The sequence below is a fragment of the Buceros rhinoceros genome, unplaced genomic scaffold (genome assembly GCF_000710305.1).
Source record: "Buceros rhinoceros silvestris isolate BGI_N320 unplaced genomic scaffold, ASM71030v1 scaffold16176, whole genome shotgun sequence".
Taxonomy (NCBI): Eukaryota; Metazoa; Chordata; class Aves; order Bucerotiformes; family Bucerotidae; genus Buceros; species Buceros rhinoceros.
This window is the reverse complement of record NW_010419461.1, coordinates 10,277-28,872: the sequence shown is the minus strand read 5'-3', so window position 1 is coordinate 28,872 and position 18,596 is coordinate 10,277. Positions and strand designations below refer to the sequence as shown.

The following is an 18,596-nucleotide window of genomic DNA, read 5'->3' as shown; positions in this document are numbered from 1 at the left end:
CGATCACTTGGTAGCAAGGCATTTTGCCACTGGCAAGAAGAACTTCAATGATCGTTCATTATGGTACTTAACACTGAGGATGGAAAGCATGTAATTTGAACCACAGCTGATGTTTAAAGGTGGATTCTTCCAGCTGCCTCCCTGCATTAGGGAGACTACAGGTTTCCACTTGGATATCACGTATACACGCGGAGGTGTTCTAAAAAATACTTAGAAGGTTAGTTGGTTTCTAACTTCTTAAAGGAATGAACAGAATTTTGTCTGGAGGTTAGGGGAAGACCTCTTTCTTCTTGCAGTTTTGTTGTGAGGAAAATTCCTGACAGAAGTTAAAGCTGAAATGAATGCACCTTGCTCTGTTCCTTTCTTCTGGTTCTTTTTCCTTTATTTTTATTTTTGTGTTAACGTCAGCTGAAAAAAAAATCCTTTCTTTGTTTACAAAATGTAATACTGCAAGTGTTTTGTGTTTTATACAAGAATGCAAAGCATCATTCATGCTCATCTGTAAGTCGCATATTAGCTATATAGGCAAAACCGTGTGATGGTAAATCACCAGCTATCGCCATAGACGTATGTTCTGGTAATTGCGAGGGCCTGTGCTTTGGCCTTAAGGACAGCTCACATACTCTCAAAAAAATTGTTTTGAGTGTGACCTAGAAATACTGTAAACATAACTGTTCAAATTTGAAAACTGTTGAATTTTTCCCAACAGTTTCATTCAGTTTTTCTCTCTCCATTTCCGACAGGCCTAGATGCCTTTTGTGATTCTTATACTGTCTCCTGCATGACGGGCGTGCACCATCTTCGAGCTTTAACTTCTCTCTTCAGTACTGACTGCTGTGTTTTAGCAAACCCCTTAAGATCCTTGTCAGAGCTACACTTCCCTGTAAACTGGCCATTCCTTCAGTGCTGGTGTCTTTTTTTGGTTTTCTATTTCTGTACATGTGTAGCTTTGCCAGATATGTATCTAGTCATACAAAAAAATGTTATTACAACCATTTGCTGTGTAATGCATTAGTAAAAAAACCAAACAAGTAACGATGAACTTTATAAGTAGCTGTTCACTATGGAAAAAAGGTAGTTAAAAGTATCACACAAGGTATTATTGAACTGGCATGATGGTGATCTTTACAGGAGAAAAACAAAACCAATACAAGTAAGGCATGTTCTCCAAGTGCTTTCAAATGTATTGAGACCTATTACATGGTTAACATCAATATGGAACGCTGGATGTCTTCACTTATGATTATTCTGAAGTAGCATTGCTGTTTAGTCTTTGTGTGAGATTTTGGCAATTATGCTTTTCTCTACTAATCTTGGTGTTCAGTGATTCGTGTATTTGTCTTTCTAACTTCTAATAAACTCACTCCAACTCAGGTGTCTGTCTTTGTCTGCTCAGTAGTTCTTTACTTTCTTCTTTTGCAATTCTCCTTTCGTAATCACGTAGGAGTTCTATGAAGTAGGAATTGGTCACTTCTAATCTTACTAAACTGGCTTTTCTTTTTAAGAGTAAGACATTTAAGAACAGAACTGTGGTCAGTTGGAAGTTTCTTTGGATCAGCACAGCAGTGTAAAACATGAATGCAATATATGAAAAACTCATTTCATCATGTTTTACATGGTCTTTGAAAGTTAAAATGAATCGTAGCAATTTAATCATACATCTTTCTGATCAGAAGTATTTTTGTTTAAGAATTTTAGGATTAAACAAACATGTTTGCAAGTAATGTAGATGTTTAGAAAAAATAAGAGGGTTTTTTTCATAGACTTTGGAATGCTTTTGCTTCGGGATTGTACTTTGTTAAGCAGTGTGTTCATGTAAAATGGTAACATGGTGATGGTGACGACTTCGACTACTGCGGTGGGGTTTTATTACGAATCATGGCTTGAGCATGTCTTCATATTTTAGAAAACCTTAGTTGCGGTTTGGAAGGAACCCTTTTGGAAGGTAGTTGTACCAAGTGTGTATTAATAGCAAGTTAAACTCATTCGTTAATGTTTGTGAGCCAGATTTGGGGGAGGGCAACAAACTCTTGCACTTTCACATTTGTTCAATTTTTTTCAGGATGGCACTGGATCTTTAAAACGCAGTGGTTCCTTTAGCAAACTTCGTGCTTCCATTAGACGCAGCAGTGAGAAGCTGGTTAGAAAGCTGAAGGGAGGAAGTTCACGAGACAGTGAACCAAAGAATCCAGGGTAATTATCTATTCTTAGCTGTGCTGGTGTGCCCTCCTTCTGTGCCCCCACTGTAGCCTAGTGCAGTACCTAGGGTGGGTACCTCAAAGAAAAATAAAACAGGAGATAATTTCTCAAACTTAGAGTACAAGTTCTGTAACACCCGAGGAATTATATTTGCTTTTAAGAGTTAACTCAATTCCCCCCCCTTTTTACTGCTTTACCCACCTGAATAGAAAAATAGATTTATTGATAAATGTTTGTTACCTGCGAAAGTTTCCTTTTCACACAGCAATATTTATTATTTTTTATTGATTGTTACAATAAAAGCTTGAATACAGTAAACCCACAACTAACATTCTAGATAAAGCTATATCAAGACATGAAGCCATTTATATCACTGTGGGTACAAGGAGAATTACTGGCTTGAGTCCTTCTCTTGGAAATCCCAGATTTCCAGGGGCAGGGCAAAGCGCTGAAAGAGTCGAACCTAGTTGTGCATCTCACTAACATTCAGCCACAGTGAAGTCAGTGGTAAAAATTCAGATCTCAATGAATCTGACTTCTCAGTCTTTCCTGTTCACCATATGATTATGGATTTGGATGTGTGTAATATTTGTAGTAAGTGCATAAAAATGTTCAAAATGTAGTGGCTGCTGCAGAGCAGTCAGTGTTAAAATGTACTGCTCTTCAGCATAGTGACACTCGTGGGTGTTCCCTCTCACCCCCAGTCCGTTCTGCAGGGTGTTTTCCCCTGGCTGTGGAGAAACGGACTCATTCCATTGACAGGAAACTGTATGGCACCATGGATTTGAACTTGCACTTTAAAACCGTTAAATTGGAGAACGTGCAGTAGCTTCTGATGGAGCAGCTGGATCAATGAGTAACATAGTGGATGATGATATGGCACTACCTGAGAGAGGGATCTGGAGGCAGGGGCTCAGTGTCGGTTAGTAAGTGCTCCAGCAGAGTTTTGTTCTGCTGTTCTTATGCGGCTGTAAAACATCATGTACAGCTGCGATACACGTAGAATTCACTTGGTTCTGTATCTGTTTCAAATTTAACCTGATCTGAATTTTAGAATTAATTAAATTTCACTCTTAGCTGCCAGAGACTTGACACTGAAGGCCGTGAATCAAATTCAGGGTCAAAAATCCCTTTGCATTTACTGAACTGCCTCTGGGATGACGGATTGGGAATAAACTGAGAAGAATGTGATTAGAAGAAGGGAAAAAAGCAAATGCAAGCTAGAATAAAACAGAAGGAATTTCCTTCTTTGGCTTCAGTGTAGGTTTTCTGTTCCTGTTCAGTTCTGTCTAGAGTTCATACATCATAGTTTGGGTACATTCTTGAATGCATACATTCATAGCTGATTTTGCATTTTCTCCTAATTCTCGTGAGACATGGAAAGGTTTTCAGTTTCTTAAAAGCCAAGGGTTTTAATCCTTGTTCTCCGTAGTAAATAGAGCTAACTTTTTCTGCAGGTAAAGTAACTCCGTGATTATAGGTGTAGATTATTGTGCTTACCTATAACTGGAGACATTTGGCTTTGCAGTGTCCTGTAAGAACTCGGCCTTTTAATTTTCTGCACTTCAGTGGTGGTATTTGACCAGCACAGAAGTAACCTGCCCACACTAACCTTGATTGTATTGTGGGGTCTGTATCAAAGACATTAATGTGAAACAAACTTGGAAACAAAGCAGTGTCTTGCTTTCCCTTTTTGACAAAATATTGTTGGTTTTGGATGTCATCATAGTTCTCAAAGAATAATTTATTCTTAAAACTTGCAATAAGTGATTGCATTGGTAGGCTTTTATGTAGATATGCATGTTGAGTGTGTAAGAAATAAATATTGCAATTTCTGTTCTTGTAAGATACAGACGTTTTTAAATCCTAATTTATATTAGCTGGTTCTAATAACAAATGCAAAGATTCCTGGTACGAAGTGCCAGCTTTGTAGATCATGAAGCATACCTGTACTTATCAATATTCCAAGAAGTTATTTTCATTTCATTTTTTGGGTGAAACTTTAGTAAATAGAGTTAATTATTTTTTTGCTTCTGAGTTAATAAAAGAGATATTCTTTTTATTATTCAGACCTTTTGTTTTTGGAGTGTTTGATAGCCGAATATTACAATACTGACATAGCAAACACATGAATAATTTTTGCTATTAAGTCAGCTACTCTAGATAGACTTAGGTGCCTCCTCCCCCCGTACCAGCACACCTCTGCATTCCCTGCCCGTGTCTCTGTGAAGGCTTTATTCTGGAACTGATTTACCGCTGTTGCTTATACCGTGGTTCTGTAAATAGTAATTGACAGTGCTGCTCTGATTCTGAATGAGAAGTACTAAACCCGAAATACATTAATACCACAGCATGAAAGACAGACTTGGTTTTCATGTTGTTGCTTCAAACAGAAGGTTGAAGAGAATAAAGTGGAAAACTCATCAGGGAAATTGTTTCTTTAAAGTCATGCAAAAGAGTTTTTGACAGAGAACAAATCTCTTAACAACTGTTATTTGAAACATACAGTGCCTGAAGTGTGGTATCGGTTTGTTCTTTGTCGTATTTCAGAATTCAGTTCTGTCATAATTTAACTTTGCTTAAGTAGTGTTAGGTTTGGTTCCCCCCCTCCCTTTTAAAATTTTGATCATACAGCAGAACAGTTAAGATTTGTAATTTAAAAGAAAAAAAAAACACCAAACCTTTCATTATTGCTTTTCCCTGTGCACCAGGAAAACAGCTGCATCTTATTTGTGATACCATGTTTCTAGTGTGGCAGGAATTAAAAATGCATTTGCCAGACAAAAGTTCTTAAGTATATGGATTTAAAAACAAGCAAACAGAAACAACCCACAAGCAAACTAGTATCTCATGTGTGATTAAAAGTTTTTTTTAATTGGCACTTCAGCAAGAACCTAAAAATACCTGTGTAAATTTATACTGGTAGATTCTCTGTTTCCCTGGAATGTTTTCCATAAACCTTTATGCTCTTTTGAAGAGTTTTACGTAACATTTTGTTTGTTTTACGGATTAACTTACTTTGCCTTCCATATATAACCTCTGTTGTACATGTTTCACTGAATAAATGAGAGGTGTATACGATGCATGAGTCCTTGCTTTGTTGTTGCTAACACTCATGTCAAATATTTAAAACCGTGTGCATTCTAGCTTTGGAAACAGTCTCGCTTTTCAGGCTTAATGCTAGGAAAAAAGAGTGAGCCTGTTACGCGGCAGCTGTTGCCTGTGCTAGTGTTTTGGTTCATTCTTCTGCTAAGCCTTTGCTTTCTGAGAGCATTTCAAACTCGTGCTTGACTTTGACTGTTAGTAGTCTTGCTTCAGTAGAAGGAAAAACTGGTTAATCTCTAATGTGACCTGTATGGATAAACCTTTCCATGTTACTGGAAGGCGCTGGAAACTTAGCAGCAGCCAGCGGTCTCTAAAGGTAGCGCTGCAGGATTGGGGCCTCATTGTCTTGCAAATAGTTCATCACATACCTATTCAAAGCCCTCATTTAGTAGTTAAAGAGCTAGTGAAAAATCAAAGCAAACATGGAGCCTTCTGAGTAATGTCATAAAAGTAATGAAGACATTCCTGTGGTCGTCACCCTGCTGATAGGAATCTTAAGGCTCCTCTTGAATCCCATTACACACACTTTAAAATATCTTTGTTAAATTTTGTAGGTGTTTGAGAAATGTAGATAAATTACTAATCCTCATCTCAAACGGCAGTAGAGACGTTACTATCTACTGTTAATGCAGTGATGGTTTGACTGTCAGTAGCTCCTGTGTAGGTGGTTAATTTTTTTTCTTTACCTGTTGTTTTCCATCCAGTATTCTGGGGTCGTTGTTACCACTGCTCAGAGCCTTGCAAAGCCAAAAGCATAACCAGAGCTAATAGCAGCAACCATCTTATTTCACTTCACTTTGAAATATTTAAAATAAAAGATTTTAAAATGCTTTTTGAAGTAGATTCTGGAGACTTTCCTAGATGAGGCAGAAAGTGCTGAACTAATGTTTGTTGTAGCTTTCCCAAGTTAAATGCTGCCTACGTGAGAAACTTAACTTTCACTTTTTTTTTCTAAACTGTCTGAACATTTTATGCTTTTGTAAGAAGCTGAGAATTCATTAATTAAAAATAATTGCTAAGTCAGTGTATTCATGTGATTGAAACTAAAGCAATTGCCTGAAATGTTTAAGCTCTGAGGAGCTTGTAATTTTGGGGGATTTATATGTAATTTAGAACTGGATATAAGCATACTCGATGTTACGTCGTTATCTTAAAGGGTACCCCTGAGATCAGTTTGGGGGCATTGTTAAAACTCCCTTAACTGTGCATTGCTCGTTGTTGTACTTGTGTTTTTAGAGCTGTAGTTTTCAGCTGTTCTGATTGGTTTATCCTTGCATGTTCACTGTCCTGGTTGCAGCATGAAGCGTGCCAGTTCTCTGAATGTTCTTAACATGGGTGGCAAGGCTACTGAAGATCATTTTCAAGTAAGAAGCCCTACAATACTCTTACAAAAATAAGTATCATTAGTAGGGTTCGAGATAAAGAGAGTATGATGAGTAAACCAACAAGCTCCTAGTGACTGGTCAGATCGTACTTCAGTAAGAAGTTTAAAGCGTGCGCTTAAGGCATCGTTCTGTAAGGCTGCTGTGAATGTGCTGGATTTGGAGCAAGCGGTGAAGTCTGGCCAGTAAAGAGCATTGGCATTTATGACACCGAGCAGTCCCTGACTTTGGGCCTCTAACTATTACAGTGGATATGAAACTTCTGGAACCTTATGTTCTTGTAAACGCTACTAAAAAATACAAGAACTTTTAAAGCCCAGTTATTAAGAAAGGGGCCTTCAGCCCCTTTGTTGCAGAGGTCCCAATCATCTTAATTGCTGTACGTTTTGAGATTCCCTTACGTGCAGCTTCACTTGTTTCTGAGGCTGTACAGGAGCGGTCTCTAAAAGTTTGTCTGACCTATGTTACGCTCTGCTAATATAAAACTTCCTTATTTTGCTGAACTGTTTATGGTGTGCCCAATTGCTTCTTCCCATTTCCTGTTTTTACTTAAGTCACTGTTTCTTATAATGTCAAATAAGCTGGCAATGTTCTGCGTTCTAAACACTGTTGTGCCTTTTACTAACAGAGTAACTGCAACTAATTTTAGGAGGATGAAATTGCTTCTCTACTAACAAAACTGTATGTGAGGACCTTCATCGCTACTTGCTTACAGTAGCGAGAAAGCCCAAACCGTATGGCTCTCATTTTACTGTTGAGTGGCATAAGGGTGTCTTAACTCTCGGTAATGAGTGTACTGCAGATTTCTGTGGTGTGAAACTTAGGCGAAACTTTGCTTAGAGTGAAGTTCAGCTGAAAACCAAAAAAGCAGGGTAAAGAATAGTTCTTTCCAGCAACAGCGCCAAGGTTGCAAAATGCCATGCCCCAGGTGCCCCTGCACTGGATCCGTAGAATGTGATTGATTTGACCTGCATGAGAGTAACTGACTGTTTGTGTGTACACCGCGATGTTAAAATTAGTTCTCCCTTCCTGTGAACTTCTGTAGTTCACCCACTATAGACACTCGTGGCAATTCCCATAGATGGGCTCTTGCATTTCTGGCAAGACTTGGGTCAGGACTGTAGAGGATGTGTATACCCATCAGTAAATCTTTTCAGTATTGGTAGTTGAAATTTGGGGAAAACAGATGTTTTTTAGAATACAGGGGGGAAAAAAGTCCCCCTACCCGACAAGAACAAGGCCAGTTCTCCGTAGTTCCTCATATTTGTTTGTTCCCGTTTGTTAAAAGTAGTAGTTTTGTTATTTGCTTGAACTATCTGCTTAATTTTTTTTTTTTCCTCTTCGCACAGGAACGAAATAATTGTCTGACAGACTCGAGAGCTCTGAGTGTCAGTCATACTGATCTGGCGCACTGAGATTCTTGAAGAGAAGCTAGCTAATATTCCTTGAGAATAAAGAAGCACTGAGACCTTCAAAGCTTTGGTTTCCTCATCATTGTGTATAGGAACACCTAGTCCGTAGTTTCTGTGGGTTTTTCCCGATGGACTGCTGTTTCTACTTTTCTAAATAGGGACGATTTCAAACACAGCATTAGTGGGTATTGTCTTCTAAAGGAAAACTACATAGATATATATTGCTCATTGCAATTCATCCTACTACTTATGTTGGTTTCTTTAACAGAGCTGAATATTACAGCAGCCAAAAGAAAAAAATTAATAAATACATATGTAAAGCATACCAAAATGCAAAGATGTTTGAAAATGCAGGCAAAATTAAGTGTGCAGCGATAGCTATAATCAGTGCTGGAATCAGACAAGGATAAATTCATGTGCGTTGCTGTATGCATTCAAACCGAGCAAACTGTATTGGTGGGGCTTTCCTTTGCGCCACCGGTTGTCGTTATGTTAGAAACCTTAGCTGGCAAAACAGCACTTAGGCACAGCTTACCTAACCACTAGACTGAGCTGTTCAACCTTGCAGGAGATGGTTGGGACTGCAGTACCCGCAGATAGCGTGAACAGCCACACCTGCGACCATAACTTTGATACTTGTTGACGTGAGTCTTAGGGCACAGTAGGTGATGGAGACAGGACAGTTCACCTTGAGCAGGAGAAATGGAAAACGTTTTGACCTTTACCTTGTGTGGATGAAGAGTACTGAAGTTTTGGACTGCAACTGCCCCGGAGCAGCTGCCGTTGCTCTGAGGGAAACGTCAAGCCTCAGGTTGACTTTCTTGCTTGTCCACTGGAATTCACAATCCTGTTCTATGCTGAAAGTGCTGCGGCAGTTCCTTACGCTGATCCCAAATCCTGCCTTTCTCCGCAGTAGCCGATGACTGCAGAAGCAGACAACTGCGTGCTAAGCTGTTACACGGAGGAGTAGCAGCTGTGCAAAGGACCACTCAAGTCCGAAGGGCCCCAGTGGAAGCGCAAGATGGCCGTAGGTGGCCAGCAAGTCGTTTGACCACACCTCCGTGTTAAATCTACTTACGGTTAATACATACGCTGTCTGTATACAGGACTGCTGCTGGAACTAAGTATGTATGGTTTAAGTATTTTATAGAAACTAGTGTTTCCTTTTGCTTTTCTGTAAAGCTTGTAATTTTGTCCCATCTTTTGTAAAAATTCTTACTCATGAAGTTGGATGAGAAAGTAAAGAAACCAACCAGTGTATGTACAAATGTATTTGTGGTCATAGTTGTGAGTTGGAAAATGCCGAACGAAATTAACTGTGGGAAAAGCTGGAATATTCCTTCAAGGTTAGTGCCGACTGAAGGGACGTAAGCAAGTTTTAGAATTTGAACGGGCTGTGAAGAGTCACTCGAATTAGTACTTTGTAGAAGTGTTTGCGTGGCTTTGCATCTGGGTTTAAGTAGTGTTACAATACCTGATGCAAAAAGTTGTATCTGTAATGCACTTAACTATGTTTACCAGGAGGTACCTTATTAGCGTCTCTCTACAGAAAGCTGCGTATGGGATGTCCCTGCAGTGAAGACAGCGTAGGAACGGTGAGATACGATGCTGCTAATGCGTAGGAGTTTTAGCACAGAGTAGTGCAATTCATTAATGAACTCGAGCAAAACCAGATTGTTGCTCAGTTACCTTAACAATATATACTCATATGATGTAGACTCTTGAGTTTTAATCTTTTATTAAGAGCTTTTTATATTAAAAATACATAATATATATACTTTTCCCCCCTAAATCGAAATACATTATATGCACCCATTGGTGGGCTCAGATCTCTGTACAAAGCCCGGCTGAGCTGGTTCGGCGCAGGGCGCTGAACGTCAGGCCGCCAGGCGGGGCGGGCGCCTGCGTCCCACCACCGGGGAGGCAGAGGGACAGTGTCTGCTGGCCGCACCAGTGAGAAACTCTCCCTGCAAACCCCCCTTGCCCTCAGCCCGGCCCGTCTCACACCAGCAGGATGCAGCTGCCAAGAGGAGGAGCTCAGTGGGCGCTGGGGCACATGGTTCTGCAGAGCTCAGAGCCCCACTCAGAGGCTGTTAGGAAAGTCTGGCTTCCAAAAACACCCACAAAACTGGGTGCAGATGCAGACCTGGCTTTGGTAGTAAGGAATTTAAAGAAAGTGAGAATGTGTTTTCTACGTTCATCTTTCATCTTTGAAGGGAAAGTATTTTTACAGCCTCTCAAAAAAGCCCCAACAACTTGTGTAAATAGCAATAAAATATTTAACCATGCCGGATTTCAACGTACATTAAGTTTTTAAATGCAAGACCGTGGTGTGTTGGTGGTGATAGTGAGGGATCTTGCTGGTGGTGGCACTAGTAGTACTGTGCTCTTAACTGTTTTAAACCTTTATATAGTATTTTAAAGTGTGTTGGAAGATTAAGTTGTTGAGCTACTGCTTATTAAACAATTCTTATATTTAAAAGATTAATTTTTTTGGAGAGAAGAAATAAATTTCAAGATTTCTCCAATCCATAAATGCCCAGGAATGGCAGCCAAGTCCTTACCGTTATAAGCCAGTGAGCGGCTTGAGGAGAACTTGTAAAGTACAGGAAGTTAAGGTCAACATTCCTTGCGTTGGAATCACGAGTGAGTTACTGTCAGGACATAGTTTTGTACATTTAAATTTCAGGTGGGCTCCTCAGTTTGCTTTTATGTGAGATTTTCTATCTGTATTTCCTCTGTTCCAGGTGTAGCCAACAGTCTGCATAAAGCATAAAACCAGAATACCCAGTTTTGTACTTCTTGGGTGTCTTCAGTACCAAACTAAATCAACAAGGAAACTAGGACAGACTTTGAAAATTGACAGAATTCTTGTTAGAAAAACCTCTGCGTTTTTAATCTAGCGTCTGTCCTGCCCAGAAGGGTGAGGGAGAGTGTCGTTACTAACATGAGGAGGACTCGGTTCAGGCCAGTTCCTCTGGAATCTCCTGCTGACAGTGGCTGGCTCTCCTGAGGGACAGGGTCGGTGATGGGCATGTGTAGGATGAATCACACGCTGAGTTGTTACCGATAGAACGGTGCCTGCTGACCCCTGTCTGTCTGGCTGTGTGCTGGTCCTTAGGATTATTGGCAATATTTGGTCTTGAGTTTAGATCTTACTAAATAGCACGGTTAAATTACAGCTGTCTCATGGTTGGCTCCCCTGCTAGAGGAGTAACTGAACTGCTGCGGTGGTGTTCGTGCCTGCAGTACTGCAGTGACAGAACACGGCACTTCAAACAGCGGAAAAGCAGTTGGACACATCTGGGGTTTGTACCCCTTCTTAAACACCCCCGTCCTCCCGAGGCCTCCCGAATGGTCATAAATTAAAATGGCTTTAAGCTTGAGAAGTATTTGTGCTGAAATTGTACCATTTGAATGCAGTCGTTTTGAAAATGGGGTGGTTCTGTTGTAAACGCAGAGTAAAAGGGGTGTGCAGTGCTTCGTCACAGTGTGCCACCATGCCCCGTGAGCCCACGTTACTTCAGTTTTTGTTATGCAGGTCGTGTTTTGTCTGAAAGCTGCTGAGAGAATTTGCATTTTTTTGGTAATGTTGGCCTGTACTGAGAGAATAAATGTTACAAGATGTGATGCTGTGAAGTTTCCCGTTTCATTCCAGCAACTTTGCACTGTCACAGACTTACAGAAGTCTTGGTATAAACATCGGATTATTTCATTGATTTGTTTTTAAAACAGTTTAGAATGGAGGGAAGTCTGGAACATCTGTATTGGATTATTTTTTCCCCCAAACCATTCACAGTAGTCTCAGTGCATTGAACAGTCAAGGCCAACAGTTCGTTGTTTTTTTAAAAAAATCCTGAAACAACGATGCAAGAAGCAAGTGACCCCATCTGACAGAGGTCCAGAGCCCCGAGCTGCTGAGAAAATGCTTATGATCGTAGTGAAGTTGCAAGATCGTTCTGTAGTTACAGCTGCTTCTAAACACAGAATCCCTAGAGAACCACAGCTGCAAGTGCGCAGGACACTCCAGCTGCATCAGAAAGTGTGAAGCGGCTCTAACACACAAGGCAGAGAGACTAAAACTTGTGTACCACATGGAAGAAGCACAGTGAAGTGGTTCTAAAAAGCAGATCAATCGTTCATTTCCTGTATTTATCCTTAAGTCACAATTCAAGCGTGGAAAGTTACTGGGTCTTTATTTTAAATGATGTAGCAGAAGCGTCACGCAGTAGTGGAGGCAGGTTGTGGTGCAGTTCAGCCCGATGAGTTCTGAGCAGTCCGGTGTGGTACTGACTGTCTTCTAGGACCTGCTTTAAAATACCAAACCCAACAGCAGCAAAACCTGAAAACCACTTGTAATGTCCGTGTACCCTTCTTGAGGAGCCGCCCCCCCCCCGCCCCGATAGGTGCATTTCCTGCTTGATTGTGAAAACAAGACCTTCCAAGACCGGCTTTAAGATGCTGCTGCGTTTTGATCTCCATGTGTAGTTACCACTTGTCACAGCTGAGGACGAAAGCCCATCCCGAGCTCGCCTGTTTGTCCCACCCCATAAAACTTTGTTGAAAATAAACTTCCACCAATGTTATTTGTAACAAATAGTAGTAATTCTCTGTGATTCCATCAGGAAACCCGCAGTGAGGTTGTTTAGCGTGATCTACTCAGTCTGTTCTGTTGTGTAAATTCTTTACCAAGCACAAATGAATCTGGTTCTCTGTTTCCCAAGCAATGTTTCCAGAACCCTACATGGTCCTTCTGCTGGAAAAAGACCTTTTTAGAGACATCACAGATCTGTAGATTAATTTGAAACTGTTTAAAACTTTCTCAAGTGTCATTTAGCATTTCAAAGTGTGGGAAATACTTAAAGGTAGCCTTACAGGAGAGTTGAGATACTCCATACATCCTAGAATGTAAATCTTTGTAAAAATTACTTCAGTTTTGTCCTGTATAGAAACAAATCTCCACTGTGAAACCCAAAGATGAATAAAGCTGTATAAAGGGAAGATTCTGAAATGGCATTTGTTAAAACATAAGCATGTTTCAACGCTTTGACACGAGGCTTCAAAGAGGGCAAGTGCTTGGTACAGTCCTCACAAGGGGCTGCACCCCAAAGCTGTACTACCTTGATCGACGTTCTGTATTTCGGATGGAAGTAACTGAAGAAAGGGCTAGAAACTGCAGACGAACATTCAGCTGCTGCGAGTGATTTGGGGGTCAGCGGCACTTTAGAGGTTTGGGGTTTGTGTGTGATGGTGAGACTGTAGCGGAGTGACTCGGATTTAAGCCTCCAGCTGGAGATTTAAATGAAAACCAACACGGGCAAGACTAGCTGAGGTAAGATGTTACTTAAATTTGTTGGTAAGTGTTTTTTCCCCCAGGTAAGCCAGGACTTACTTTGGTTCCAGACCCAGCTGTGACTCCTAACACTGGTGTCTCGCTCCTGCAAGCAGACAGGTTGCAAAGATCTATCAAAACGCTACAGCAGTGAGCCTTAAGATGCGTATTGGAGCACAGTTCCCAGTGAGGCAAGGTCCTGGGACTGGAGCCTGGGCACTGAAGAGGCTTGTCTGCACATGAATGTCCAGGCAGGGGTTGACTGACTCCCCTTAATCGGCTACATCTGTCTGTGGCTTCTTTTTTAATCACATTACTACAATAGGATGAGCGAGGTATTGGCTGAAGTCCATGTCCCAGACAGACAGACTGGGAATGGAAGACAATAGTTCGAGTGTCACCTATGCTGGCTTAGTTTATCTTCATTATTGTTAGGGAGGAGGCACAGAACATAAGGACTGGGAGATGGGGGTGGCCATGCCACTGGGCTGTAGCACTCCCACTTTTTCCTTAGATGGAGTACCCAAAGGCTTCGGAGTATCGTGGCCGGATTTTACTACAGCATACCGGAGAGCGAGATCATGTCCAGTGAAGACAGTTTAGAAAAGAGACTAATTTATTAGAGACAGTTAGTTCTGTTATTTGCACAAGGTCCCCTTCCATGACTGAAGGGCTCTCAGAAGGCACTGAAAGCAGCTCCTCCTTCTTCCTGCTTCTTAGACTTCCTTTCCTCCTGCTTTGAGCCGTGACTGTGCCTGTTCTCCAGAACTTCCCTGTGGCAGTCACACAGCCCTGGCCTCGTGGGTCTATTCCTTATGTCATACTCAGTTGTGGCTCTGAGAAATCTCTGCCAGAGAGTGCCACCCATCCTCGGGTACAGCTAGAGAAAACTTCCCTTTCTGCTGCCCAGCTGCAGGCTTGCCCAGAAAGGATGCCTGCGCCAGCCCTGAAGAGTGTCACTGGGGAAAGGTGGAGGAGGCGGATACTTCACTAACATGGTGTGCTGGAAGAACACAAAAGGAATGGGTCTGGACTTGCCTTGTACCAAGTGATGGTCAGTCCTCTGACCTTGTACTGATGGAAGAGATTCTACCGTTTAGTCTACAGCGAACAAGAGGTTCTCATCTGCCAAAAGACAGACCTGAGCAGCATAACTACACAGGAAAACGTAAGACACTGGCTGATGTCTTGTTTGGGCAGCCTGGGGAAGCAGGTAGAAGGAGGGGGAAAGCTGAGAGCTTAACATGTACGTGATACGTGAGCATCATACACTGGCAGGAGCAGGCACCCCATAGGCCAAATACAGCCCGAGGCCTTTGGAAACGTGCATGAGCAACTTCAGCTGGTTTTCTTTCACACTGAGTGCAGCAGTGACTAAATGACTGTCAGAGCAGTAGTCTGAGGACAACAGAAAAAGGTGCCATAAATTGTGCGAAGAGAGTAAGAAAAACCACATTAAACACAGCGCTGTGCTGTGCTATCAGGAAGAACACGGCTGAAACGCTTACTCTGAAACTACCCCGTTAGAGCTGGAGTGATGGGCAAACAGGACAAGGCAGGGGGCCTAGGTGTTGTGCTGTTTGTTGTGTTTTGTTTTTTTATAACAAGAGGCAAAAGCATTTTTAGCTATGAGCGAGGGAACAGAAAAAGCAGGAAAAAAGAACCATTTCTGAAAAAAAAAAATCTGTAGAAGTTCTGTGAAGCTAGAGCTGCCTGTACAGTACAAAAGCAGTGCCGTTTTACTGTACAGTAAGATGTTAAATATCTTTCTGGTATTGTGTTCTTAATCCTAACATTAATAAGAAGTGGTTTTAAAGTGGGGCAGCTGCTTCATGACAGAGCTGCTTTGTCTGATGGCCGAGGCCCTACAGCTAGAAGAATGGCGATACGTGATGGCAGCATGAGGCCCACAGGCAGCAGCAGGCTCTATTAACTGGTGGAATTTGAGTCCCTTTGGGTCTGGAAACAGAGGAGCACAACTGCAGGAAATCTGTTTCTAGATTAGCACATTATTAGCACAAAATTGTAAACCAAGTTTCCCCTAAACCAAGACTTCCCCATCACACTCCACTGTGCGGCCTCCTGCCGCATACCTGCCCACTGCTTCGCTCTCCTTCAGAGTACTTCTCCCACGAAGAAAAGCTGATCAACATGTGCCCACGTATAAAAAGACCTTCTTTCCCCCTGTGGACAAGGTCCGATGGAGCTGTATCACCATTTATGTACTTCAGCCTCCCCTTCTCATCTAGGCAGACTTTCATTTTACTAGTGATTCTTCCTGAAGCAAAGTAGTCCCGATAATGTTTTTGGAGCAGGATGCTTTACTATATAAAGGATTTATTTTATTCCTTTCACACCTTCCAATTTTACTGTATAGTAGCAAAAGGATGGTGGGAGATGAGGAGCAAAAACTACTCTTAAAGTCCTCATGCTTCCAGTGTGGTGTGACACAGTTCCAGGCGGTTGTTCAAGCTGTGATACTCGGCTGACCATCAGTCTCATTAGCAGCTGATTTGCCCAGGTTATTCCAAGTGCTGGAGTGACTCTCTGATCCACTACACTGTAAAGACAACATTACAGATTTCTGCATGTATGAATTTAACACGAAATACCTTCACTTCTGTTGTAGCAATTTTCTACTGCATTTAAAACTCCAGATCTTCAAAGACAGAGATGACAAGGTACACTCACAAAACTATACACTAGGTTTGCTCTACAGCAAGGTCACAACTGGAAGAGAAGTGCTTCTCTACAGAATAACTCATCCTTCCAACTAACTACAGCCACAGTGAACACCTGTCTTGACAGGTCCCCTCCTGTAACAGGAAAATGGCGATAGAAAAATCGCTGAATTTTAAGTATTTGAAGCGTGGCCCTGGATTCCCTTCGAAGGTCTATTTATAAATTCTGATAGATACAGCACTGCATACCTATTACTTTCAACCTGAAGTTTAAACCACTTTTTTTTCCCTGGAAAAAGTGCAATCTCTCCAGTAAAAGAATTACAAGATAACCAAGGAAAAACCCCAGCACTTATCCTTGTGGTGTGCTGGTTTCTCACTCTGAAGGACATAACAAACTTCTTGCAAAAACATTAGTGCTACACTAATGTAGCACCTATCTGAGGTAGTAAGTTGAGATTAGAGTTGGGATTCCAACAACAAGTACATGGCTGAATCCTATTAAGATCTTGGTGTCAAAGACTTTTTTTTTCTCTCCAAGAAACTATCAAAACCAACTGATAAGGTTTGGTCGCTGTGTGGTTTTTTAGCAGACAGAAAATGCACTCGGTCACCTCAGGAGAGATGTAAAAACACTCTTGCACAAGCAAGCCCACCAGCCATTAAGCACAGGGACCTCTTCCCCACAGGGATCACCACGTAAGAGTGTATGACACTTTCTTCTGCTTTACAGCTCACGAGTTACTGCTGCTCTCCAGCAAACACGGCATGGCTGGGCAAAGGCACTGCTGCTCTTAACGCGCTCTGGGAGTTACAAAAACTGCCGTGGTTAAACGCCGCTGTGTGGGACATCGATCCATCCCTGCTGTGGGTGACTCACCTACAGCCGCACTGAGCAGCTTCCGGCTCGCTCACTGCATCGGTCACCTAAAGCACAAAAACCACGTTTGAAGTTGTCCTGTAGCTGTGCAGTTGTTCTTAGCAAGGAGAAGGGCAGGGAAGGGAATGAAGCCAGGAAAACCCAAGGTACCGCAACTTACTCTTGAGGCAAATGAAAAGGGAGTTATGAACTTAAGTTTACAGTGCTACAGCTATTTCTCTAGCTACAGCTTATGCAAATTTAACTACTACAAGATACCTAATTTGTTTAAAGAAAAAAAAGGCAAACAACACAATAACACACTCAAAACTGTTCCAACGCTGTCTCTGCAGATAAAAGGTGCCAAAGCCCAAACCTCCAAAAGGTGTCCACAGCGATTTCATTGCCTCTGAAGTCCTGCTTAATGGAGCAGTTTGCCTTTGACTACAACGTAGAAAAATCCACACCTCTTGACTCCCTCTGTTGTCTTTTAACATGATTTTTCCACACGAGTTCTTCACAAAGTACAGCAAATGAAGTGACAGGTAACGCTCCTGTACAGAACGGATGACTACAGCCACCATCTTTCTCAGTGTTGTTACAGCCACAGTTTATTTCTGTCACTACAGACTGGATGTAACAAGTCACCTTCCACTGGCATACAGTCCCAAAGGACCCTGTTAGCAAATGGTCAGACTGTTGTCACTGAGTGTCAGGCCTCATCTACTGAGAGGCAGCACCAACATAAAACTCCACCATGGGAAGGCGGATCTAAGCAGCTCTCTTCTTCCTCTCAGGCTGAACCATTCCAAGGCAGAGACTGGACACATCTAGACTTGCCTTACCCTTAAATCAGATTGTCTTTTGCCTGCTAGGTGGGCCCTCAAAACCCCCAGGAAAAAGGCAGACAGTCTTTTCCAAATGCTCACACTTGGACCATCCCAGAAGCCGGCCAGGAAACTGGGCTCCATTATTTGGCTTCACAGCATAAATGCTGGAGCACAGAATTCTGTGCTTAACAAAGAGCAAAATCCAAACCCTTCTTCCCAGGGAGAACAAACTGTCTCTACTAATACCAAAATTCATAAAGCAGTTACAGTTTTCCTTAAACACTAGCTGGGCCTAGGAAAGGTGCAAGAAAAAGTTGGTTAAAACATCAGTAGTTACTCAAGGCTGTGAATTTAAATCCTACTAAATCTTAATGGGAATCTTGCTGAAAATAACACCACTGTGCATGCCTGAAAGCTGTTCACATTACTGCTAGGTATGAATTCCACCACACTCCCTTCTAGTTACGGTAGTAAACATGAGGTTTCACAGAGCCTGTTCTGTAGTTCCAGAACTCCTCCCAGGGAACTGAAACAAAGCAAACAAGTAACAGCTGGCTCGATGTTTCTAGACCTTCTTCCTTCCTGATACAAAATTTTTCTATGTGACTTCTCAGCTTTCCTCCTTCCCCTTTTTCTTCTGCTGTGAGAAGGAAAGCTCAGGGCTGAGTACTCACTTGGTGGAAGGGCCTTGCCTGAGGGAAGCTTCTGGACAGTGGCCTGTTTGCACATTTACTAACCCCTTTCTGAGGCTGCATTCCAAGTGTGACTGCTTCATCCCCGGCATTCATACACTCTT

General features: G+C 41.9%; 2 protein-coding genes across 3 annotated transcripts in view; one reads left to right on the top strand and one right to left on the bottom strand.

Annotated features, from left to right (window-relative positions):
• KLC1 (kinesin light chain 1) overlaps positions 1–8,467 on the top strand; it is a 27,362-nt gene extending 18,895 nt beyond the window's left edge. The window contains exons 13-15 of one of the 2 annotated variants that reach the window (XM_010138934.1): positions 2,063–2,193; positions 6,602–6,668; positions 8,036–8,431. In XM_010138934.1, the coding sequence (XP_010137236.1) occupies positions 2,063–2,193; positions 6,602–6,668; positions 8,036–8,101 (264 nt within the window). In that variant the 3' untranslated portion in view covers positions 8,102–8,431. Of the gene's footprint in view, positions 1–2,062; positions 2,194–6,601; positions 6,669–8,035 lie in introns of both variants that reach the window. The other variant, XM_010138935.1, reaches the window with a different exon arrangement.
• A 7,300-nt stretch (positions 8,468–15,767) lies between these two features.
• XRCC3 (X-ray repair complementing defective repair in Chinese hamster cells 3) overlaps positions 15,768–18,596 on the bottom strand; it is a 12,298-nt gene continuing 9,469 nt past the window's right edge. The window contains exons 6-7 of the mRNA XM_010138933.1: positions 16,992–17,038; positions 15,768–15,990 (exon numbers count right to left, since the gene is read on the bottom strand). Coding sequence (XP_010137235.1) covers positions 15,768–15,990; positions 16,992–17,038 — 270 coding nt within the window. The remainder of the gene's footprint in view (positions 15,991–16,991; positions 17,039–18,596) is intronic.